The 27,015-nt window shown below is 40.1% G+C and overlaps 1 protein-coding gene across 4 annotated transcripts in view; it reads right to left on the reverse strand.

Annotated features, from left to right (window-relative positions):
* LOC145344979 (intersectin-2-like) overlaps positions 1–27,015 on the reverse strand; it is a 213,215-nt gene that overhangs the window by 52,115 nt on the left and 134,085 nt on the right. For 3 of the 4 annotated variants that reach the window (XM_080192401.1, XM_080192399.1, XM_080192402.1), the window contains exons 17-25: positions 21,409–21,489; positions 17,386–17,525; positions 16,259–16,704; positions 13,425–13,552; positions 10,376–10,551; positions 7,885–8,029; positions 6,071–6,276; positions 3,210–3,271; positions 1,728–1,894 (exon numbers count right to left, since the gene is read on the reverse strand). In XM_080192401.1, coding sequence (XP_080048527.1) covers positions 1,728–1,894; positions 3,210–3,271; positions 6,071–6,276; positions 7,885–8,029; positions 10,376–10,551; positions 13,425–13,552; positions 16,259–16,704; positions 17,386–17,525; positions 21,409–21,489 — 1,551 coding nt within the window. The remainder of the gene's footprint in view (positions 1–1,727; positions 1,895–3,209; positions 3,272–6,070; positions 6,277–7,884; positions 8,030–10,375; positions 10,552–13,424; positions 13,553–16,258; positions 16,705–17,385; positions 17,526–21,408; positions 21,490–27,015) is intronic. The other variant, XM_080192400.1, reaches the window with a different exon arrangement.

Consider the following 27,015-nt stretch of genomic DNA (forward strand, 5'->3'; position numbering starts at 1 on the left):
CTATGAGGATGTGTCTAGGGCGGTGGATAGAGGAGAGCCGGTGGATGTGGTCTTTCTGGATTTTCAGAAGGCGTTTGACAAAGTACCTCATAAGAGGTTATTGCAGAAGGCAAGGGGACATGGAGTTGGGGGTAGGGTGTTAGCGTGGATAGAGGATTGGTTGTCAAATAGGAAGCAGAGAGTGGGGGTCAACGGGTGCTACTCGGATTGGAGGATGGTGACTAGTGGAGTGCCCCAGGGGTTGGTGCTGGGGCCTCAGCTTTTTACCATTTATATAGATGAACTGGAGGAGGGAACCGAGTGTAGGGTGTCAAAATTTGCTGATGACACCAAGATTGGGGGAACGGCAAATTGTGCGGAGGGTGTGGAGAGTCTGCAGAAGGATCTAGATAGGCTGGGCGAATGGGCCAGGAAATGGCAAATGGAATTTAATGTTGGCAAGTGTGAGGTGGTCCACTTTGGTAGGAAGAATGGTAGGAAGGATTATTACTTACGTGGTGAAAAACTGCAGCAGGCGACGGTGCAGAGGGACCTCGGGGTCCTTGTGCATGAGTCGCAAAAACCCAGCTTGCAGGTGCAGCAGGTGGTCAGGAAGGCGAATGGGATGCTGGCCTTCATAGCGAGGGGGATTGAATATAAAAGTAGGGAGGTCTTGCTGCAGCTGTATAGGGCATTGGTGAGGCCGCAGCTGGAGTACTGTGTGCAGTTTTGGGCGCCGCACCTGCACAAAGATATTTTGGCCTTGGAGGGAGTGCAGAGGAGGTTTACTAGGCTGATACTGGAGTTGAGGGGGTTGAGCTATGAGGAGAGGCTGAATAAACTAGGCTTGTACTCGTTAGAGTTTAGAAGAATGAGGGGAGATCTCATTGAGACGTATAAGATGATGAATGGGATGGATAGGATAGAGGTGGAGAGACTCTTCCCGCTCAAAAAAGACAGTAGGACTAGGGGGCACAGCCTCAAGATAAAGGGGGAGCGGTTTAGAACGGAGTTGAGGAGGAACTTCTTCACTCAAAGGGTGGTGAATCTCTGGAATTCTATGCCCGTTGAAGTGGTGGAGGCTGCCTCGCTAAATATTTTTAAGAAGCAGGTTGATGGGTTTTTGATAAGAGAGGGGATTAAGGGTTATGGGGAGAGGGCGGGAAAGTGGAATTGAGCCACGACAGACCAGCCATGATCTTATTGAATGGCGGGGCAGGCTCGAAGGGCCAGATGGCCTACTCCTGCTCCTATTTCTTATGTTCTTATGTGCAGGTTAGGTGCACTGGCCATGCCAAATTCTCCCTCAGTGTATCTGAACATGTGCCAGAGTGTGGCAACAAGGGATTTTCTAAGTAACTTCATTGCAGTGTGAATGTAAACTTAGTTTACTTTAACTTCACTTTTTCTGGTCCCCCCCCCTTCTATCTGGTCTGATACCACATCATTGAAGAAAATGAAGACATAGCCTACTCCAAGCTTCCTGACACTGCCTGTGAATAGACATGCCAGCTTGACTCTCCCTATCTATTCTCCCTTTCCTTAAAGCACTACCAGAATTAAGAAGTTTAAATTTGGGGGTGTTTTATTCAAGAGATTGATATAACAACTTTTATTCACCCAAATTCAACTCACTTTCAACACACTAAAATAATGAAAAAATTTATTTAACAAATATACTGCAGTTCAGACTAAAACGTTTCGTGATACGTAGTCATGAAACGCAAATAACAACATGGTAAACTTACATCTGGATCCTTCGGTTTGACATAATTTGAAGGAAAAACACCCGTTCTATCTTCGATAACTCCTGTCCACCATTCACCTTCCTTCTTAGTGACCAGAACAGTCTCACCTTCCATGAAGGTTAAATCTCCAGCTTCAACACTTTCATACGGGTATAGTGCAACATACTCTACAAAAATAATACAAGATTATTAAAAAAGATGCATGCCACAACCAATTTCTATCACCTAAATAAATAGATGCATGCCACAACCAATTTCTATCACCTAAATAAAAAGATGTATGCAATTATTTTCAAATAGCTAAATTGAACAACTCGAATCTTCCTATTAGGCAAGCTGATTTTTGCTCCGTTTCCCCCACCCACACCGAAACAATTTTTGTTCATGCCCTCTTCTTTACACAGTGTATTGTGCTTCTTTGCAAGAAGAAGAAATCATCTCTTCCCACGCTTCAATTTTCATCAATTGCTTTGCCCCCCTTCTTTAAGATCTCCTATTTGACTGGCCATATGCATCTCCCAGGTTTACGCAGCAGAAGTAAAAGGTGGAAACTATTTGTCTTTGAAAATGTTACGTAGTTTGGAACAAATATGGGTCCTGATCCAGATGGCTGAACCAGTATGTGATCTTACGGGAAGTAGCCAGTTAAAGTTATTCACATTCCAATTAAGGACCAGCAGGCAGGTTCCCGAAATGGGAGCCAGGATTCCACCATGGTGGGATCTGAACCCTTGTCCAGGGCCATGGGTGACTAGTCCAAATCTGGAATTGAAAAGTTTAGTCTAATGGTGACCATGAAACCCATTGTTGATTGTCCTAAAAACCCATCTGGTTTACTGATGTCCTTTGGAAATTTGCCGCTCTTACATGGTCTGGGCTAAATGTAATTCCAGATCCACAGCAACGTCATTGACTCTGAAATTGTGTGACAAGTAATTCTGTCAAGGGCAATTGGGATGGGCAACAAACGTTGGCTTTGCCAGCGAAGCCCGCATGCCACAAAAGCATAAAGGACAACAAATAAAAATAAACAGCAAATACAATTAAAGTTAAACACTATTAGTCCATTGGTACAGTAAAGTTTCTTCATAAGTGGCAATGCCTATGTAATGTTACAAATAATTCCTCCAAACTTTCCTTTTCTGATTTACATTGTGTCAGGTTCTGCCTGAGGTTGTGTCAGCTTCTTCCAGATTTTTGGGAACTAGTGTGAAAAAAAATCCTGTTCCAATTTACTCTACAGTATATCTAGCTTAAAAATTCATAATAACTCTCACTTGACCTATACCATCCTACTTCTGATGTGGAGAAGACAAATGGAAAATAAATTGGGGGAAAAATATACTTATTTGGAAGTAATGGCTGGCAAGGCTAGAATTATCCTCTGTTTTTCTAGCAGTTATATTACATACATACTTTTGCATAGAAAGTTCTGTTAAGTTAAACTTGGAGTCATAAAAACTAGTATTGGAGAAGTTTTACCTTCTACTGGTTGGGAAATTGGACTGGATCTCTTGTTGACCTGAGCATAAACAGGTTCTGGTCTGTGGACAAAAGTTTATACAGTTCAGCAAGGTCAATAATTTAGTGCAAGAACAGAAAATGCTGAAAACACTCAGCAGATCAGGCACCATCTGTGGAGAGAGAAACAGACTTCACATTTCAGGTTGAGGACTTTTCATCAGTTCTGGTCCTTGAACTGAAATGTTCACTCTGTTCCCCTCTTCACAAAATGCTATCTGGCCTGCTGAATGCTTCCAGCATCCAAAACATTCTGCTAAAATTATTTGATTTTTGATATGAAACAAAATGTAACATTGTTAATAATTCATAATACTCACAAATGGCATTATCTTAGAAACTAATTTAAAAACTTTTGTTCAAAAAGTGGCCAGAATATTTCATCCCTATCCCAGGAGTGTGCTGGCAGGCAATGGGGATGGGGGACATGTAAAATTGGATAGCATGTTTTTCCATTTATTCTTTTGTGCAATGTAGCTGTCACTGGCTAGGTCAGTAATTGTTGCTCATCTCTAATTGTCCTTGAGAAGGTGGTGGTGAGCCACCTTTCTGAACTGTTGCAGTTTTTGTGATGTAGACACGTCTATAGTGCTGTTTGGAAGGGAGTTCCAAGATTTTTACTTAACGACAGTGAAGAAACGTTCCAAATCACAATAGCTTAAGGGGAACTTGCAGGTAGTGGTGTTCTGATGCATTTGCTGCCCTTATCCTTCTAAATAATAGAGGTCGCAGGTTTGAAAGGTGCTGTTGAAGGAAGCTTAATGAGTTACCTTACTTTGTTATGTATACGGTACACACTATCACCATCGTGCATCAGTGATGGAGGAAGTGAACGTTTAAGGTAGTAAATAGGGAACAATCTAGCAAACTGCTTTGTCCTGGACAGTGTCGATCTTTGAGAGTATTGTTGGATCAGCACTCATCCAGCAAGTGGGCAGTTTTCCATCATACTCCTGACTTGTTACTTGTAGATAATAGCAAACTTTGGAGAGTCAGGAGGCGAGTTATTTGCCATGCTAAATTGCACCTTAGTGTCCAAAAGATGTATAAAGTAGATGGATTAGCTATGGTAAATGTACAGGGTTATGGGGATAGGGCAGGGGGAAGGCCTGAATGGGATGCTCATTTGAACAGTTGGACTCTATGGTTTTAATACTATCACGGAAAATGTAATTGTGACAGGTAGATTAGTGAGTGCGAGGTCAACTAGGCTTTTCTCTCTTCGTTCCTTTATCACCTGCCGCAGACCCCGTCTAGCGGCTATGCCCTTCAAGACTCAGAAGAAATGGTACGACACAGCCATGCCTGGTGGTGAATATTGAAGTTCCCCTATACAGAGGGCATGACAGAGGTCCCATGTCCTTTTCCCATCCACATCTGATGAGATTTCACAGGAGTGTGATAAGTGGTGGACATCTGTCCATGGTCCAACTAATCTTAAGTGATTAGTTAATAGACAGAGGAGATTCTCCTGTCATATGGCAAACTCTGTTCCTCATTTGGTGGACTAGCTGCAGTCCCTACGGAGCTATCACTCCTGGTGGTGCTATCGGGCTGGAAAGCTACCAGCCATCTGATTGGTCCCCTAAGATACTGTATAATTATAGCATGACAAGTTTTGCATGATGTGGAGATGCCAGCCTTGGACTGGGGTAAACACAGTAAGAAGTCTTACAACACCAAATTAAAGTCCAACAGGTTTATTTGGTAGCAAAAGCCACTAGCTTTCGGGCTGCTGCCCCTTCATCAGGTGAGTGGGAGTTTTATTCACAAATGGGGAATATAAAGACACAAATTCAATTTACAAAATAATGATTGGAATGCGAGTCTTTACAGGTAATCAAGTCTTAAAGGTACAGACAATGTGAGTGGAGAGAGCGTTAAGCACAGGTTAAAGAAATGTGTATTGTCTACAGACAGGACAGTTAGTGAGATTTTTTGCAAGCCCAGGCAAGTTGTGGGGGTTACAGATAGTGTGACATGAACCCAAGATCCCGACTGAGGCCGTCCTCATGCGTACGGAACTTGGCTATCAGTCTCTGCTCAGCGACTCTGCACTGTCGTGTGTCATGAAGGCCGCCTTGGAGAACGCTTACCCGAAGATCAGAAGCCGAATGCCTGTGACCGCTGAAGTGGTCCCCAGCAGGAAGGGAACAGTCTTGCCTGGTGATTGTTGCGCAGTGTGCATTCATCCATTGTCATAACATCTGCATGGTCTCCCCAGTGTACCACGCCTTGGGACATTCTTTCCTGCAGCGTATCAGGTGGATAACTTTCACCGAGTTGCAAGAGTATGTCTTGTGTACCTGGTGGATGGTGTTCTCACATGAGATGATGGCACGGCCTGCCTGGACTTACAAAAAATCTCACTAACTGTCCTGTCTGTGGACATACACATCTCTTTAACCTGTGCTTAACGCTCTCTTCACTCACATTGTCTGTACCTTTAAGCCTTGATTACCTGTAAAGACTTGCATTCCAATCATTATTTTGTAAATTGAGTTTGTGTCTTTGTATACCCTGTTTGTGAATAGAACTCCCACTCACCTGACAAAGGGGCAGCGCTCCGAAAGCTAGTGGCTTTTGTTGGATGTTAATCTGGTGTTGTGAGACTTCTTACTAAGTTTTGCATGGATAGTTTCCATTCTAAATGTGGACACTGGAATTTATAATGGAAAAAAAAGTTATCAGAAAATGCACACGGTTGTACAATTAGAATACATACGCATTTCTCATTAAATATTTCATTAGCGGTTCACATTATCAATTCCTGATTTCACTCATGTGCCAGAAATAGACATCAAAAGAAAAAAAGAACTTACTCTACTGATTTCTGTGTATATTCAGTGATAACCTTGACATATGACCTGGGAAACCAGCCCTTTCCACCACGAACCTCTCCGAACCACCAGTTGTCCTGTTGCTCCAGGACATCAATGACATCGTCTTTAGAGAAATTTAAATGATTCTCCTTCTTTGCCGTCCACGAACAAAGTGCCAGTGCCTTAAAAGCTTTTATATTTTCAACCTACAAAAGTTGAATTTTTAACAACTTATTTTGGAGTACTTTCCTAATAACAAAATAAACACTTAAGGATAACACAAAAAAAAGCGCACCTTAATCAAAACAAAAGGAATGCAGAGACAGCTGGTGACTGTTGATCACCCATAAAGATAGTTTCAGGGGCAAAAATGCGTGCTCTGGTGAGCAGGATGGGAAGTGGGGGAGGTTAATTCCTAGATGGCACACAGAGAGAGAGAGAGGCGGGGAGGGGCGGTGTGGTGTGGAAATTCTCCGACCATTCACGGTGGCGGGATTCTCCAGTCCTGCTGGCACTTCCTTTCCCAGGGCTTTGCAGTGACATCAATGGAAAATCCCAGTGATATCAGTACAATTCTCCCAGTGAACAGCGTGACATCTCCCACTGCCAAGAAACACATGGCTGGGAAGCTGGAGGATTTTTCCCAAGAAGTAAGATTGTTGAGACAGAAAGATGGAGCAGCTGCGGTTGCTGTTCATAAGTTGGCCGCAACAGGTGTCTCAATGGGCTCAGAAGACGCAGAGAGGCACAGAAGATGGCTATAGGAGAAGTTAAGCAGTATTTTAGGCTGGCATGAGCAAAGCGGCAGAGTCATGGATTGAGGTTGGGATTAGGGGAAGCATTATCATGAGACATTCTCGTCCCTATCTACATCTATAACCTCCTCCAGTCTCTCAGCCTTACAAAAACTCATCCAATTCTGGCCTCTTGTGTTTCCTCCATTCCCTCGGTCACTGACAGTTATGTTTCGAGTCATTGAGGCCCCAAGATCTAAAATTTCCTCCCTGAACATTTTTTCCCTCTTCTTTATGAACCTCCTCTAACCCTATATCTTCAAACAAGTTTTTAATCATCCAGCTTAGTATTTCATTCTTTGACTTTTTGTCAATTTTTGTCCCATAACATAGCTGTTAAGCAACTTTGGAAAGTTTCCACCAATAAAAGCAGCATATGATTTGAGATGTTGTTAAAAAGAGTTACTACTGTCTGCGTAACTCTGTGGGGTTAAACCATCTTGTTACACTTAGAATGTGTCGCTGAGAGTTACACACAGCCAGATTTTACTGCATTAGCGGAAACATATAAACAAGAAGCGTGTGCAGATTTAAAGTACACAACGTTAGAGTTTAGAAGAATGAGGGGAGATCTCATTGAGACGTATAAGATGATGAATGGGATGAATAGGATAGAGGTGGAGAGACTCTTCCCGCTCAAAAAAGACAGTAGGACTAGGGGGCACAGCCTCAAGATAAAAGGGGGAGCGGTTTAGAACGGAGTTGAAGAGGAACTTCTTCACTCAAAGGGTGGTGAATCTCTGGAATTCTCTGCCCGTTGAAGTGGTGGAGGCTGCCTCGCTAAATATTTTTAAGACGCGGGTTGATGGGTTTTTGATAAGAGAGGGGATTAAGGGTTATGGGGAGAGGGCGGGAAAGTGGAACTGAGCCGCGACAGATCAGCCATGATCTTATTGAATGGCGGGGCAGGCTCGAAGGGCTAGATGGCCTACTCCTGCTCCTATTTCTTATGTTCTTATGAACAGAGTAAACAAAGTACTTTCTTTCAAAGAATAGTAAGAAGGTACCAGGCAGACATACCTGATCATAAATAGGTGATCCAGAACCAGGAGGAAGAGTTGGAGTAAAAGCAGACTTCTGCCAAATGGGACTGCCACTAATCCCAGAAAAGGCTCGACTAGACTGAAAATTCCCTTCATCAGCCACTTTACTTTGAGCATGAGGTCTATTGGAAAGGAGGAAACAGACATTTCATCGGACCAAAATTCTTGAGAAAATTTATAACATTTAATAATAATTCATGTGGCATGGAACTATACTTTGCATAAGAATTGTCAGGTTATTGAGCTATTAGCCCACTTCAAAAATCTGCAATAAACACTAACCTTCCTATAACCAAGTAGCTTCAGTCTTATTTGAATATTCCATACAATGTAACTGGGTCATTGTATTATAAATACTTAATTTGAGGGAAAAATGGTGAAACAGTTTTATAGAAATATTTGTGGGGGGGGTGGGGTGTGTGTGTCTGCGCGCGCGGTGTGTGATTCTTCCAGCCTGCAGTGCTGCTTAAGAAGGTCAATGGGCCAGGAGGCTCATGTTGTTTAGTGGGCTTCCCATTGGGCACCACGGCCTCCACGCAGCTCCCGACGCCGTCAGCTCCCTGCCAGAAATTAGTACAGAGCTGTATAATTTATTGAAATGAGAACTTGCATGTAATTAGCGGGCCTGGGACTCAAGTCTCCGGGCCCAATAGCCCCTTCCCGACCCACTCAGGAGTGTTTCACTCCAGTGGTGTTCCCCATTTGCAGGGAGCTAGTTGCCAACCCTGCTGGAGGGGCAGCGATGCAGGGTCGTAGGGCTGACCAGCGATTGGGAGGCTGGCAGTGTGGGGCTGCTGTGCTTGTGCCAATATTGGTGCTGCCAGATTGGCGCATGTGCATGGCACGTTCAGCACTATGCTGTTGGTCTCTCCAGTGGGAATAGGCCCTACCCACTGATTTTTGGTGTGATTCATGCTAGGGCTCTCTGTGATTCACAGAGTGTAGCAGATTAATTTTGAAAATCCTGCTGAAAAAAAAGTGGGATTTTCTCCAGTTTTTATGCAAATCAGACACCTAGTTTTTTTGGGGAGAATCTTACCCATAATGTTATTATCCTTTCATTGGCTGAGAGTTTCATTGGTGAGATAGCATTTGTGGCCTGTTCCTAATTGCCCTTCAGAAAGTGGTACTGAGCCACCTAGTTGAACAATGGTAGTCTATATGGTTTGAGGACTTTTCACAATGAAGTTAGGAAGGGAATTCCAGGTTTTTGACCCAGCAACAGTGAAGAAACAGTGACACAGTTTCAAGTCAGGATGATATGTGACTTAGAAGGGAATTTTCAGGTGATAGTGTTCCCATGCAGCTGTTGCCCTTGTCCTTCTAGGTGGAAGTGGTCACAGATGATAAGGTGCTGTTGAAGGAGGCACACTGCTATCATTTAGTCCCTCTAACAATGATGTACAATGTTTAAGGTGGTGGGACTGGGTACTGATCAAGCAGACTCCTTTGACTTTTATTGTGTTGAGCTTCTTCACTGCTGTTGGAGCTGCATTCATTCAGGCACATGGACAATATTTAATCACACCGCTGAATTATGCCTTTATAATGCTTTCTCTTGTGTATTTTTAAATTTTGACTCCAATCTTTAAGTACGAATCCAATGTTCAGAGTGGATCGGACAGATCCAAATCCATCTCCTTGCTTGCCCCAAAAACCAAATTCATATTCCAATTGAATTCAATGCATGGTCCTACAAGAGAGAAAATAAGATCCAAGCTGACATGATAAGGCACTGCACCCCATTTTGGGCTTCATCTGATGCTTGATCTTGCTGTCAGATAGCAACTCTTCAGAATTCTGCCATTCACACTATGTTCAGACAAATCTTTTGCTTTTTTTGTTTACTTATCCCATTAACATCCCTTTGGCCTGCACAACCAACTCTTTTGTCATTTTATCTCACATCTTCACAGACTTTTCCTTTTGTTCTCTTCCCCTTATCACTTTAAATTTCTAAACTTCTCGATTTCTAATGAAAGATCATTGATCTGAAACATTAACCCTGTTTCTCTCATCATCGTTGCTGCCTGACCTGCTGAGTATTTCCAGCAATTTCTGTTTTTATTTCAGGTTTTCAGTTTTGTAACTGGGTTAAAATTTTTTTCCTCTGCAGTACATCAACAAAGGATGAATGTTGGATTAACAATCTAGGATAAACTAGCCAAAAAGACAACAAAGCAAAACACTGGGCAGAATTCTCTGGCCTCCCTTTGGTGTATCTCTTGCAGCAGGAAGGAACATACATTTGGCTGGCGACCTGATTTGCAGTCAGAAAGTTCAGGTGATAATTACACAAAACTAATGTGGAAGCTTCATTTAGAACCTTTCTGAAAAGAATGCTTCGCACAGGGCGAAAGCACTAACTGTACTATAATGACTCAAATTTTAATTATGTTATTACATGACATGAATGCTAAAATTCAAGAATATTTTAATATCTTAAAATGAACAACAGAAAGACAAACCCAGGAGATGTTGAGGTAGTTGAAGCAGGTTTTGCAGGTGGCAATAAAGCTCTTTTGGGGGATAATGGAGCTTCACTCTCTGTCATCTTCTCTACATAGTTCATTGGAAACCAACCAGATTTGCCTCGTATAGTACCATACAGCCAGCCTGATTCCCCTTCAGTTGTTTCATCAACCTGTGTGTTACAGAATAAAATTAGATGATTCTGGAGTACAATCTGGTAAGAAAACTCTCCTCATGAATTTCAATTCCCAGCAGTTATTGCATCAACTGCTGTCACCAACTGAAAGAAAACATACACATAAAAAACCATACATACACAAACTTTCAGCCATCTTAATAGAATGCCAATTGTAGGCAATGGAAAAATTACTGATCAAAGGAGTGCACATTGAAACACAGCAAATAGGAATAAGTCATTCGGTCCTTTGAGCCTGCCCCATCATTCCATGTGATCATGGCTGATCCTCTATCTCAACACTATGCTCCAGCACTATCCCCATACATTACCCACTTAACACGCTTATAGTCTAGAAATCAATTTCCTTCTTACATGCACTTAATGCCATGGCTTTCACAGTGTTCTGTGATGGAGCATTCCACAACTTCACCACCCTGCATGAAGAATTTCTCCCCATTAGTCCCAAATGGCCTACTCCATATCTTGAGACAGTGACTCCTTGTTTTAGACCCTCCCAGACACAGCAAACAACATCCCTGCATCCAGTCTGTTAGTCCTGTCAGAATTTTATACATTTCAATTAGATACCCTCTTATTCTTCTAAATTCCAGTAAATACAGGTCCAGTCCAACCAATCGCTCCTCATTTAACAATTCTGCATCCTGGGAATCAGTCTGGTGACCCTTGCTGCACTCCCTCTATGATAAATACATCCTTTCTTAGTTAAGGAGGCCAAAACTGCACACAATGCTCCAGGTGTAGTTTCACCAAGGTCCTGTACAGCTGCTCCTTGCTCCTGTACTTAAGTCCTCTTGCAATGAGAACCTACATACCATTTGCTTTCCTAACTGCTTACTGTATTTCCATGCTTGCTTTCAGTGACTGATGTATTAGAAAATCACATAGCAACTCTTCAAAATTCTGCCATTCACACTATGTTCAGACAAGTCTTTTGCTTTTTTTGTTTACTTATCCCATTAACATTCCCTTTGGCTTGCCCAACCAGCTCTTTTGTCATTTTATCTCTCACATCTTCCACAGACTTTTCCTTTTGTTCTCCTCCCCTTTTCACTTATATTTCCAAATTTCTCCATTTCTAATGAAAGGTCATTGACCTGAAACATTAGATCCCATTGTACATCAACATTTCCCAATCTATCACCATTTAAGTAATTCTGTCCTGTGTCTCCATCCAAAGTTGATCACTTAACATTTATCCATGTTATACTGCACCTGCCATGAATTTGCCCACTCAACTTGTCTCAATCACCTTGAATTCTCTTAACATCCTCCTCCCACTTACATTTGCTTTTGTATCATCAGCAAACTTGGAAATACACCTTTTGATTCCCTCATCCAAATCACTGAAGCATATGAACAGCTGGGGCTCAAGCACTAATCCCAATTGGACCGTATCCTACCACTTCATTAAAAACCCATTTATTCCTTCTCTGCTTCCTGTCAGCTAACTAATTCCCAATCCATGCCAATATATTAACCCCAATAGCATGTGCTTTAATTTGCACACTAATTTCTTTATTAAAACCTTTCTGAATATCCAAACACACCACATCCACTAATTCACCCTTAACTATTCCACTAGTTGTATCCTCAAAAAAACTCCAATAGTTTGTCAAACATGATTTCCCTTTCATAAATACATGGTGAATTTGTCAAATCCCACTGATTGTTTCTAAGTGTCCTATTTTGCAATCTTTATTGTAAACTCTAGCATAACTCTATTTAGGATATTGTTTAGGATACTGTTGCAATGCATACATTTGCTCCTTAAATATTAGCCATCGCCTATCTACCATTAAGCTTTTTAATTAAGTTCCCCAATCTATCTTAGCTAACGCATGCCTTATACTTTTATAGCTTCTTTTGTTTGGGTTTAGGACCTTTGTTTCAGATCGGAGGTCTTCATTTTTCATCCTAATGGCTTTTTATTATTACTATTATTTATTAGTGTCACAAGTAGGCTTACATTAACACTGCAATGAAGCTACTGTGAAAATCCCCTAGCTACCACATTCTGACACGTTCATGTACAGAGGGAGAATTTAACATGGCTAATGCACCTAATCAACATAAATTTCCGACTATGGGAGAAAACTGGAGCACCCAGAGGAAACTCACAGAGACATGGGAGAATGTGCAGACCCTGCACAGACAGTGGACCCAAGCCGGGAATGTGAGGCAGCAGTACTAAAGACTGTGCCACCGTGATGCACTAGTTCACACATGAAGAAAGGTAAAAACCAGTAAATATTGGTGTCCATGAAACCATATATCAAGTAGAGATTCAAGCGCAGAGTGAAGGGGAAACTTGGTTGAAAAAGGGGAAATTTTGGCTGGAATTTTCAGGCCATTCAGGCATCTTCTGTTCTAGCTGACAGCGAGCCTCTGCAGTGGGTTTTCCTGGCAGAGGGGAATGGAAATCCCATTAACAATGGTGGGATCAGAAGATTGTGCCACTGGCTACTTCCGCTGCTGCAAAATATGTCATTGAGGGTGGGAGGGGAAATCCCACCCCTTGTCTCCAGAAACACAACAGTTAATAAAAATCTTATTTCCAATAATTTGACACCACAATCACATTGTGTCCCTCACAAGGAATGGAAATGAATTTCCATGGGCTACAAAACTCAACATTAAACATCAACAGGACTGTGTGCGAAGGCTGTGTAAATTGTGGGAATTATTTAGTCAGCTAAACTTGGAAATACGTTGAGTTTTTGGAGACCCATATTCTATCTGGCCATACATTTTGGTTTCAATAGACTCCATGCTTATCCAATGATGAGACTTGTGAACACAAAATAAAATTAAAATGAGTAACTAGTTTGATTGGAAAATGAACCTACCTCTATTAGAACTCCAGCCTGAAAGCTTAGTTCATCATTATTTCTTGCTTCAAATGAATATAATGCTCGATAATTCATCAAGACTGCAGACTTTCTAGGTGGAGAGACTTTATTTTTGTTGACTGGCACTGTTGAAAACATAGATACAAAACAAAATTAAGGAGATTGTGATGAGGTATGTGATTAAGAACTTAGGAAGTTGATAGCTGAGTAGCAATGTAATGAAGTGCAATGTAAAGCGTCATGTGGTAGGACAATGTGATGAAAAGCTCTGAGTAGTTTCATGAGGTGATAGCATATAGGCTCAGCCCTTTAGTTTGCTGAGTGCTCAACCTCTATTGTGCAGAAAATCAGACACAGGATATTTAGAGTGCAGTAGAGATCATTCAACCCATTGAGTCTACACTGGCTCTTTGACAGAGTATTTTACCCATGCTTTCTCTCTTGCCCTATCCCTGTAACCTCACACATTTACCATAGCCAATCCATCTAATCTACACATCCTGGGACACTCAGGGACAATTTAGAGTGGCCAATCCAACTAACCTGCTCATCCTTGGATTATGGGAGGAAACCGGTGAACCCGGAGGAAGCCCTCACAGTTATGGAGAGAACGTGCAAACTCCACACAGTCAATCAAGGTCAGAATTGACCTTGGGTTCCTGGAACTATGAGACAGCAGTGCTAAACACTGTGCCAGCCTACTGTCCTGACACAAAGAGGGAGGAAGAAATCAAAATTGAGGAAAGCAGCTGGAAAAACTACAAACACAGAACTCCTAGGGACATGTAAAAATATTGACAATGTATGGTCAATAAACTCTATTAAAAAGAAACAAGAAAAGTGATTTGCATAAAATGACCTGGAATAAAGCACTAATGCAAATAAACAAATTGAACCATTTAGGAGGGATTTAGTAAACTCAAGTATACAAAAGCATTTTTGTATGCTTAAAATGCTTGAGCAATCATTCCCACTGAAGGCTTTCTTACTCTGAGAAATTCAAATATTGACCAATTAAAGTTCTCAACTCTATAACTATGAACTAAAATGACACAAGTCATCAAGTTCACTTGCAGAATGCACCAATTTTTACATGTTCATGACCAACAGAGTACCATTTCTTGTTCAAAAACAAAATTATATGGATGTTGGAAAAAACAGGAAATTCTGTTTTTACATTCGGCAAGTCTGGCAGCATATAAGGAAACAAAACAACAGTTTTCAGGTTGATAACCTTTGTCAGAACCATTATCACCTGAAATGCTTACTCTGTTTCTCTCTCCACAGATGTTGTCAGACCTGCTGAGTATTGTCAGCATTTTCTGTTTATATACCAAGTTTTGTTTGTTCATTCTGCTCATCAATGAAAAATTGCCAAACAAAATCTTCAGTTGGGCTAATATTGGGAGAGGGAAAGTAAATTAATTGTGTATTGGCATGATTTTCCTAAAAAGTACTCAGCTGCTGAAAACAATACTCAAATGGATAAGATAATAACCCTGACAACATGTACCCTATGCTGGCAAAGAAAATAAGAAAGGAGACAGAAACACCTGAGATTAATTCTTTAATCCTCCTCTGATATGCAGATAGTGCCAGAAGTCTTGGGAGTAGACAGTTTAACTTATTTAAGATGAAGGAAGATAACCAGATGATCAGCTACTCTAAAATCAGTTTTGTGCAAACAGATTTATGAAAGGATGTTGCCTTTAATAAAAGTTACGTTTTTTGAAGTAGCGACTGAATGAAAGATTGTGGGACAATTTTCCCATCCCGCTGCGCTGTGTTTTTAGCGCAGCAGGCCGGGGGATTTAGGCAGCGCCAATCTGTGGGATTTGCCCTAGCTGTCCAGACTCGAGCATGTCGCCTTGCACCGGGTTTTCTGTGCCGTTAGTTCCACACTGGAAATTGGCGCGGAGCGGTATTATATATGCAGAGGGCAATTTAAATGCAATTTAAATGGCATTAGTGGGCTCAGGACTGAAGTCTCCAGGTCTTCTAGCCTCTCCACCACCCTCCCCCACCACCAAGAGTAGCTCATTCTACTGGGGTTTACAGTAGCTCCCCACTAACGAGGAGCTGGCCGCCTGACCCTGCTGGAGGGGAGGGAGGGGCAATTGGGGCTCCCCAGAGGGTCGACTGGGGTGCTCTCTGGGCATTGGTACCTTGGCAGTACTACTTGAGCCCCCTGGCACTGCCCAAGAGGCAAGGTATCAATCTACAGTATGGATAGAAAGGATTAGCCTTAATGAGTGTCATTACTGAGTGCCGTAAGTGATATTAGAAATATTATACATCAGGGATCTACAAATACATCCACCCACCTTCCTCTTATTGATGACACAAGAGGGAATTTGACACATGGATGGAAAATAAGAACTTGCATTTATATAATAACTTCTGTGACTTCAGTGTTTCCCAAAGCACTTCACAGCCAATGGAGCAGGTTTATTTTTTTAAGTGTAATCGCAAGGTAGGAAACATGCCAGTCAGTACGTACACAGTAAGATCCTACAAAACAGCACTGATCAGTTTTAGTTCTTAGCATGTCAATTGAAATTAAATATTGGATAAGACATGAGACAAACAGCCTCACTCTTCTCTGGATAGTGCCGAGATCTTTTACATCTATTTAAGAGGGAAGACATGCCCTTGGTTTAATACATCACCGAAAAGAACATGACTTCAACAGTACAGCATTCTCTCAGTATTGTGATGAAGTGTCAGCCTGGGTTAAATGTCAGTGTCTTTGGAGTGGAGCTTAAACCCACAACCTTCTGACTCAGAGGAGAATACATCACACTGTTCTAGTCAGAACCCAATATATTTACCTTCTTTCCGAGATCCATACGTTGGCTTATCATCAAAGTGTTTCAGTACATCCTTCAACTTATCTTGTACATCGGTCTTTGATTGACGTTTCTCAGACTCATCACGCTTTATTGCTTCCTGTCTTCTCTTCTCTTCTTCTTCACGCTGTCGTTTTTCCTCTGCTTTTCTGAGAGTCTGTGCTTTCCGTTTTCCTTCTTCTTCAGCTTCTCTTTGAAGTTGGGCAAGTCTCTTTTTCTCCTCTTCTTCACGATGACGTTTTTCTTCAGCCAGCCTTTTATTTTCTGTTTCTATTTCCCTTTGTCTGGCAGCAAATGCTTCGGTTTTCTGATTTTCTTCTTCACGGATTTTGTCTTGGAGCCGTTCTTCTTCCAGCTTCTGTTGCTTTATTTCTTCTTCTCTTTTGATTCTTGATTTCCAAAGATTTTCTTTTTCTTGCTTTGCTTTTCTAAACAAAAGGTAAAGATTAACTTTTATAACAAACAGATGCTGCAAAATTGCCTATGATGGTCTGTTTGGATAAGCCTTTTGTATTGACATATGGGCCAGGAATTTCAGGATCTTTTTACACAACATAGTAAATTCAAATCAATTGATCTATAAATGTCAATAAGTTATTACATACAGACATAAGCAGGAAAATGATAATGCCATTTCACATGAACCACAAAATGTCCTGGATCTGGGGCAACCTTCAGCTAGGAAATTTGGGAGAATCACAGTGAAACAATTTCTTCCAGTGAGTGAGGGAATGAATGATTCATATTGGAATGCTTCAAATATAGTTTCCGATGAGTTGAAATGACACCGATGGCAACTAATTAGCTGTTTAGCTAGGGGAGGAACCAAGAAGCAAGTTAAGTTAGAATTATCAGAAGCAGCGGTCTCAGCCAATGAATCAAAACATCCTGCAATAATATGCAGCAATTTTGTTTGAATTTATTGCACCTCTCTCCCACTCTTGATCCTCAGGTCCCAACTAAAAAAAAGTACCAATCATTCACAATTAACATAAGCATTTATACAATTTACAAACTGCAGTGATTCTTTAGAATTCAAAAATTTTCAACTACAATCTTTAGAAACACAAATTCACTCATTAAGCACTAAAAATTATAGGCTAATTTACCTTAAAGCATCCTCCTCTTCCCTTTTTTTCCTTGCTAGTTCATCAGACTTTTTTCTTTCAATGGCTTGAATTTTATCATCTTTGATTCGATACAGTTGCTCCAAGGCAAACTGCTGTTTGCTGTAGCTTTCTCGTAGTTCCTGTTGGATTATACAGAGCAACATAACTGCTGCTGAATATGCTTCCTTACAACTGCTGCTTACAATTAATATAAATTAGTCCTAAAAGTGCAAATGGCACATGCATCTTACAACAACCACTGAGATGGAAATGCTGAACGTGCACAGGCTATGACCCTGCACTCATTGCAGCCACCACTTGCTGCACACAGAATGAATTTTAAAGGAATAAAGTTTTAGGCATTGTCGCCATAAACCCCTTAATTCACTACATTGTTTGTATAAAGGCAGTTGTCATGTTAACTGTTTAGGAAAGTGTGTTAACAAATGATACAAATTAATTAAACTGCACAGAAAATGGGACAAATCTGCAGAGCATGAGGAGGAAGATATACTTTGAGATGTGAGGTCATTCATTTTGACAGGAATAACAGCAAAATGGACTATTATTTAAATGGTAAAAGAAATTGCAGCATGCTGCTGTGCAGAGGGACCTGGGTGTCCTTGCACATGAATTGCAAAATGATTGGTTTACAGGTGAAGCAGGTAATTAAAAAAGCAAATGGAATTTTGTCCTTCACTGCTAGAGGGATGGAGTTTAAAAACAGGGAGGTTATGTTGCAGGTGAGGCCATATCTGGAGTGCTGTGTGCACTTTTGGTCTCCTTACCTAAGAAAGGATGTACTGGCACTGGAGGGGGTGCAGAGGAGAGTCAATAGGCCGATTCTGGAGTTGACAGGGTTGGCTTATGGCGAAAGACTGAGTTGACCAGGACTATACTCATAGGAATTTAGAAGAATGAAGGGGGAATCTTACAAAAATCAGATAAAATTATGGATAAGATAGAAACAGGGAGATTGTACTCACAGCCTCAAAATAAGGGTGAGCAGATTTGGAACTGAATTAAGGAGGAACTTCTTCACCCAAAGAGTTGTGAATTTGTGGAATTCCCTGCCCAGCTGGGGCTACCTCATTGAATGTTTTTAATGCAAGGATACATAAATTTTTGGACAGTAAAGGAATTAAGGGTTATGATGAGTGAGTGAGCTGAGTCCATCTAAAAATCAGTTATGATCTTATTGAATGGCTGATCTTTTCATGGATCATTGATGTGGAAGCATGGGAGGTCTAGGGATGAAGATAAGAATAAAGGTAAGTAGTTATGCTACTGGATGAGTAACACAGGCTTGAGCAATAATCCAGCAGGTGTCAGTTCAAAATCAAAAATATTTAGAGAAATTTTAAATTTTGGAAATAGAAAGCTGGTGTCAGTTAAAGTAACCAAGAAAGTGTTGGGATTGATCTTCAAATTGGACAGGTTCATTAATGTGCTTTAGAAAAGTCTTTGTGTGACTCAGACTACAGTAGTTGATTTTTTAGGATGCTTTTGAGGGTATTTAATATATTAAAACGTAACAGCAATGGAACAAATTTTAAATTGTTATTTAATCCTTGCTTGAATGTTACCATTTTAATTTGGAAAGGAATGATCATTCCTTACTTAGAAGTTGAACTATTGAAATAAAGACTGGAATTATCTGATTGTTCACTGATGGCAGACTGTCAGGTCCCGACAGCAGCATTCCACTGCAGGCTTCAATGCAAATTTAAGGCTGCAGAGAACTTGTACTGCTTGAAAAATTAATTTACTTCTGAACCAATGTGCCACATAGATCATTTGGATAAGTGCTATTTCATGATTTGGATTATAGGTCTGTAGATGCATTATTGCTTTTAACTTTGAGATTTATTCATCATTTATTCATCATGGGGTCAGCAGGTTTCTGCTCTGGTTCAAGTTTTTCAAAGACTAAAGTTATATTTTTTCTGGTGCAGTTTACCCAGCTTCTTGTAGGAATATCTAAAACTGTGTGTCAACAGCAAGTGATGGAGAATGTCCACTGACCATCTTCTAATGGATAAACACTTTATTCAGCAGGAAACTACTCCATACTTCACGTTATCAAAGCAAACACTACAATGCAAGTCTCCATTAAAAAACAATGGCCCCAATTTTCCCATTGACATGTTGTTGCTACCAAGTCATTTTAAAAACGATCAAAGATTTGCACTGGCTATGTCCAAGGATTCATTCACATTTTACAAGTGGCAAAACATTTGAGAGGTTCCAGTGTGGCTGACAACAGAACAGGACCACATTATTTGTACATTTTTTATTCAATATTTCCTTTTTTCTTAGTTTAAGAAATTAACACCACAGAAAGGATGGATATGTAAAAAATGTTTTTCTCATTAAACATCAAATCCAGTTATAAAAGAAATCTGAAAACAAAAAAAAAACATCTGAAATACTGTCACTTATTTTACTAAGGAATTCTGCGTCTAATGTTCCCTTTGACAAAAACAATCTGACACCCTTCTTCTCAATGCCTTAACCCACCTTAGAATTTCCAAACCCAGCCACATTATTATAGTTAAATGGAAAGCAGGTTCAGAGGGGAAAAAATGGACAAATCTTTTTCAGTTGCTTTCACTTACTTCTTAGAACACCTTTGCAATACTTTATGGGCAGAATATTGGAAGCAACACTTTTCCCCATCAGCCAAAGAATGGTTGGCTGGAATGGGAGAGATCAATGGGTAAAGGCTGACAGATCATTTTCAGAATTATCTCAATAACAGAACAAAATAAATTGAGTCTTTATTTTATTGTTTGCTATTAGCTTTACCATTTGGATTGCACTATAATTAAATAAATTTTACTGTCACAGAAGGAAAAATTGAAGCCAATGTGTAAATAATTAAATACAAGCAAAACAGCAAGGAAAAAAAACAAAATGAAAATCTGAGATTAATAAAATTAAGTGGAAACACAAAGATAGAAAGCATTAGTAAATCTGGTATTGAAAACAACAGCAGCCAGCAATGAAGTATGACTGAATAGAGCACATGGTATGCAATGATGGACAACTGATGCCTATGGGAATTGGAAAGTATGGATTGTGCTTTACTGCTTACTATCATTTTGTTAATATATCACAGGCACAGCAACTCCATAGAGGAAAACTAAAGTGAATAGCTCCTGTATTCAGAAGATACTGACATTGTTCAATAGTACTTACGATCTTCATCCTCAATTATACATAACTGATGTAGCACCGTCACAATCCAGCTCAAGGAAATTTTGCAGGATACTCTATCTATGTTCTTACCAAGACCTCACTACATAAGTATAGTTATTTTTTAAAACACAAAAGTAACACCACAGGCATTAGAATTCTTAATGACATAGATGCTCTGAGAATTCATAAACTGATCTGTTTTGTATTAGTTTACCCCTGACCACTGGTTCATTTACTAGTAGTGAGTGGATTGTATAGTAGTACATTTATCAATTTAGGGTAATTCCAAGATAATTTTTTTGTTTGCCCACACCCACTAGCAACTGATGCGAGATGGCACCCAACTTGTTTTATACGGCACCCTTACACAGAGGCCACACTCCTGAGGTGAAAAGGCATACTGCTTCCAATGTTTGAACATTATTTGATTTGCTAACGTGGCAAAATTTGCTTTGTAAAGTGTTCTGTTTCTCAAGTGTCTAACTAGGTTCTCACTCATGTCGATCATATTTTCTGATTACAGTATGCAACAGCCAGTCTATGCATGACTACAGTTGTGGTTCTTTCATTATACCTTATCTAATCTAAGAAAACAGTAATTTTAAGTATATTCCTTATGTGAAATTAGGAAACACGCCTCATATCTAAACTGATCAATCAATTTATTAAGTTAATAAGTCCCTGAAAAATTTCTGGAGTTTGCTTATAATCATGCTCTGGTGCACTGAGGATATATCATCAATAAAGCACAAATGGGTAAATGACTACAGAAACAGTAATACATGAAAGCGGGAAGAGAATATGACTTTTTCAGCAAATAACCTTCAATAAAAGGAACAAGCTGCTGAGACAGCCCAGCAGAGAGAGAAGGCACTCAAGTACAAAGTCGTCCAATTCCTCACACTGCAAGATAACAAAGTAGGGAAATAAATAAACAAAAGATAAGTTGTTCACTCAATGTGCAGCAATTACGCTGCAGCCAACAACAAAATATGCTTAAGGAATGCATTACAAAAGGAAAAGAAAGAAGCATTAAAAAAAATTCAAACCTCTCTCAACTGGCTGTCAAGTCCAACACCATTTCAGACAGGACTTTTGCCCCTTCAAATGTCACCAAAACCAGAGGCAACAGAGTACATTAAACTGGTAAACTTGTTAAATTAATGTATTACCATTAAGTAGATGGATTAATGATTTCACAATTGTCCTAATTTATACTGAATTCATCATAACCTTTAATTCTGCCAAAAACAAATAAGCAGGAATTTCCAGGTCACGACATACATTGGTTTAAAGCTTCAGAAAAAGTCATGTGAAATTCAGAGTGAACTGAGTGAATTCAGTAAAATTTAAGTGATTAGTAAAGAAAATTAATAGCTTTAATCCAATGCAAAAATAGACATACCAATAGTTATATTAACATATGTTACAATGGCAAATTGAAAATATATTGCGTATTGTGAAAGCTGATCCAAAATATTTCAGAATATTCAGAATAAGTATATTCCTGCTATAAAGAAAAATTCTAAGGAACAGACCAACCATCCCTGCTTAACTATGTTAAGGAAGGTATCAAGCTTAAGGAAAAAATATATACCTGTACAAAGATCAATGATAGGTCAAATATTTGTTCAGATATAAAGAATAGCAAAGAATGAATAACAGGTTAATCAGGGGAAAGAAGTTAGAGTATGATAGGAAGTTAGCTAGAAATGTAAAAATGGATAGTAACATTTTCTACAGCTATGTAAAAAGGGAGTAAGTAAGATGAGTGCTAGTCCTCTAGAGTGTGAGAATGAGGAGTTAATAGTAGATAAGTAAATGGCAGATGAAATGAACAAATACTTTGTTACTGTCTTCACTAGAGAAGGTACATAAAATGTTTCAGTAATAGCTGTAAGTCAGGAAATGGAAACAACAGAAACACTCGGTGAAATTACAATAACCAGGAAGTGACACCAAGCAAACTGGTGGAGCTGCAGGCTGACAATCTCCAGGTTCTGATGGACTTCATTCTAGAGTTTTAAAAGAGATGGCTAATGAGGTAGTAGATACATTGGAGTTAAGTTTCCAAAATTCACTCGGTACTGGAAAGGATTCATCAAACTGGCAAGTAGCAAAAGTGACCCATCTAGTCAAGAAGTGGTGGAGGCAGAAAACAGGAAATTGATCATTAAGAAGGTTACAGCTGGGTACATTTAAGAAATCAAGGTAATCGGCAAGAGTCAACATGACTTTGTGAAAAAGAAATCATGTTTAACCAAGTTATTGGAGTTCTTTGAAGCAGTGCTGTAAATGGCTGTACTTAGATTTCCAGAAGACATTTGATAAATTGCCATAAACAAGCCTATTCTGGAAAATAAAAGCTCATGGTGCAGGGAGTAACATATTAATATGGATAGAAGATTAAGTGATTGGCACAAAAGACGGTTACATAAATGGGTTTTTTCTGATTACAGTAAAAAGTCTGACAACACCAGGTTTCAGTCCAACCGATTTATTTGACAGTAAACTCACTAGCTTTCGGGTTAGCCCCTTTGTCAGGTGAATGGAGAGTTCTGGCCTCAGACAGAGCATATAAAGCACAGACAGTTTACAGATTACTGATTAGAATGCGAATCTTTACACCTAACCTGCTGTTCAAGTCTTAAAAGTGGCTAACAATGTGAGTGGAAGGAGCACTGATCACAGGTTAAAGAGATGTGTATTGTCTCCAGACAGTACAGTAACTGAGATTTTACAAACCCAGGCAAGTCACGGGGGTTACAGATAGTGTGACATGAACCCAAGATCCCTGTTGAGACCGTCCTCATGTGTGCGGATCTTGGGTTCATGTCGCACTATCTGTAACCCCCGTGACTTGCCTGGGTTTGCAAAACCTCACTTCTGTACTGTCTGGAGATAATACACATCTCTTTAACCTGTGATCAGTGCTCCTTCCACTCACATTGTTAGCCACTTTAAGACTTGAACAGCAGGTTAGGTGTAAAGATTCGCATTCTAATCAGTAATCTGTAAACTGTCTGTGCTTTATATGCTCTGCCTGAAGGGGCCAACACGAAAGCTAGTGAGTTTACTATCAAATAAATCGGTTAGACTGAAACCTGGTGTTGTCAGACTTTTTACTGTGTTTACCCCAGTCCAACACCGGCATATCCACACCATTTTTTCTGATTGGCAGGATGTGATGAATAGAGTCCCACGGGGGCCTCAACTTTTTATAATTTACATCACTGATTTAAATGAGAGGTGTGAAACCACCTTGCAGATGACACAAAAAGTACATAGGAAAGCATGTTGTGAACAGAACATATGAAGGTTCAGTGAGTGTGCAAAAATCAGGCAGATGGAGAATAATGTGGGAAAGTGTCAAGTTGTTCACTTTGGCAGGAAGAATAAGAATAAAAACTGAAACAGAGAACGACTGCAGAATTCTGAAATTCGGAGATCTTGGTGTACTTGTGTATAAGTCATCAAAAGTTAGTGTGCAGGTCGAACAAGTAATTAAGTAAGCTAATGGAATGCTCTCCTTTTATTATGAGAGGAATCAAATGTAAAGAAAAGTATGCTATGTTTCAGTTATACAGGGCACTGGTGAGACCACACCTTGAATACTGTGTACAGTTTTGGTCTCCTTATTTAAGGAAAGATTTAAGTGCTTTGGAGGTGGTTCAGAGGAGGTTTACTAGATTGGTGCCTGGGATGAGCAGGCTGTCATATGATGAAAGGTTAGACAGATTGGGCTTGTTTCCATTGGGGTTTAGAAGAATGAGGGCTGACTTGATTGAAGCATACAAGATCCTGACATGGTAGATGTAGAAAGAAAGTTTCCTCTTGTCGATGAGTCCAGAACTATGGACAATGTTTTAAAACTAGGGGTCACCCTTTTAGGACAGAGACAAGGAAAAAAAGTTCTCTCAAAGGAAGGCACTCATTGAATATTTTTAAGGTGGAGGTAGATGGATTCTCTTGCCTAACTAGAATCAAAGGTTGTCAGGGACAGATGGAAGTGCAGAATTTGAAACACAAATAGATCAGTCATGATCTTCAATGGTCAAGCACGCTTAAGGGGCTGAATGGCCTGCTTCTGCTCCTATTTCTAATGTTTGTATGTACATAAGTCAAACTGTAAAGTTCAGAAGGGCTGACTAGTATTTCAAAGTACTGTCAATTCAGATACATTCCAAAATATGTGTTAGGATGTTAAGACAAATTGGGAGGATCAATATTTGTATTATATATAAGGCAATGCATTACAAACTGTACACCAAATATCCACATGTAGACATACATAATGTAAATGAAACAATGAGATGTCATCCAAATCGACATATGAGCACAATATTAAATTCAACAGTTTACTGCTGTAAGAAATTTAGCATGTAGGTGAATTATAAGACAAGAGAACCTGTTAGAAACTTTCAAATGGTCAATTTTCGCTTTACAGAAGATCAAAGGTTTGAAGAAACACCTGAAAATTATGGACACTACATTCTCCTTCAGTTGATTTACGTAATCTTTTTGTGCAGGTTCTGATACAGGTTTTGAAAGAGAAAATGTCAATAACATGAAATAGAAGTGCTACTATAGTTGTAGGCTGCTTAAGTCTTTAGAAAGTGCCCATACTTCTGTTCCTTTAGAATTCCATTGTTTCTCCTCTTTGAGGCTGATGAATCATAAGAAATAGGAGCAGGAGTAGGCCATCTAGCCCCTCGAGCCTGCCCCGCCACTCAATAAGATCATGGCTGATCTGTCGTGGCTCAGTTCCACATTCCCGCCCTCTCCCCATAACCCTTAATCCCCTTGCCTATCAAAAACCGATCAACTCGCATCTTAAAAATATTGAGCGAGGCAGCCTCCACCACTTCAACGGGCAGAGAATTCCAGAGATTCACCACCCTTTGAGTGAAGAAGTTCCTCCTCAACTCTGTTCTAAACCACCCCCCCTTTATCTTGAGGCTGTGCCCCCTAGTCCTACTGTCCTTTCTGAGCGGGAAGAGCCTCTCCACCTCTACCCTATCCATCCCATTCAACATCTTATACGTCTCAATGAGATCTCCCCTCATTCTTCTAAACTCTAACGAGTACAAGCCTAGTTTATTCAGCCTCTCCTCATAGTTCAACCCCCTCAACTCCGGTATCAGCCTAGTAAACCTCCTCTGCACTCCCTCCAAGGCCAAAATTGTTATGAGTCAGCCCCTGATTTAAGTCATTTAAGTTCCCTCTCCCCAACTTTGATTCATATCCTAAGCAGTACAGTCAGTACAGTATTTTTAATGGCCTACTCAAGATCTAGTTTATCCCAATGTTTGTTGGTGCTTCTTTACATTATTCTATAATTTTCCATTGCTTTCATTCTGTTTCCTGTATTCTTTCCCATAAATTGTGTGATTCAGTGTTAGTCTATCATTCTTCACTTCATTGCTTTCCATTTTTAGTTTGGTCTCTGTAATTCATTGCTATTTCTATTTCTCTTTGCTTCCCTGTACCATCTTTTCTCAGATATCCATTTCTGCATTTGTTACTCTCTGATTTTCTCTTTCAGCATTCGTCTCTCTCACCTATTTTTCTGTTTGCGTTTTGACTCAAAATGTTTCTGTTGTTCACTTCTGTTCTTATATTGGCTGGATAACTTAAGAATGCTTTTACCTTGCAGCTGACTATGACCGTCTAGAAGTCATGACCACTTGGATTAGTCTCCAATTATTTAAAATTCTAGAAGCGATTAAAAATTCCAAAAAGAAACTTCACCAGCTTGAAAAACCAGCTGCAATAGTAGAATTGGCAAATCTTACACATACAATAGACTCATCTCATGAGAGTTGCCCACAATATTCATTAACCAGCTGCTCAATGTGCATTACAAAAAGTTTAGTCCTACAAAAGCAGAAGTATTGATATAACTGCCACATTCCATTTCCTTTTTAACTCTGTATCAGTTATTTAAAGGCTGCAAGGTTTTTGACTCCTTCAAAACAGTTCAAGGAGTGTGAGAGAACGAGCATGCAATGATTTTAAAATGAATTAATCAAGAGTGGATTCTTTACTAGTGTACAGGTTCTCTTTGGAAAGGAAATCTTTTGGTTCCTCCATCTCCACTCTCATCCTAACCACATTCTGCTGAGTTCAGGAGCTGTGCGACATAGCAGAATACATGGATTAAAAAGTGGGAGTGGTGGGACAATCCATGAGAATGATCAAATGAGGACAAAGAGAACATGAGGTTTCAAATACAGGTGGTCAGGAAGGCGAGTGGGATGCTGGCCTTCATAGCGAGGGGGATTGAATATAAAAGTAGGGAGGTCTTGCTGCAGCTGTATAGGGCATTGGTGAGGCCGCAGCTGGAGTACTGTGTGCAGTTTTGGGCGCCGCACCTGCGCAAAGATACTTTGGCCTTGGAGGGAGTGCAGAGGAGGTTTACTAGGCTGA

This window comes from Carcharhinus amblyrhynchos, chromosome 7 (genome assembly GCF_965287045.1).
Source record: "Carcharhinus amblyrhynchos chromosome 7, sCarAmb.v2.hapA, whole genome shotgun sequence".
In the NCBI taxonomy this organism is placed as follows: Eukaryota; Metazoa; Chordata; class Chondrichthyes; order Carcharhiniformes; family Carcharhinidae; genus Carcharhinus; species Carcharhinus amblyrhynchos.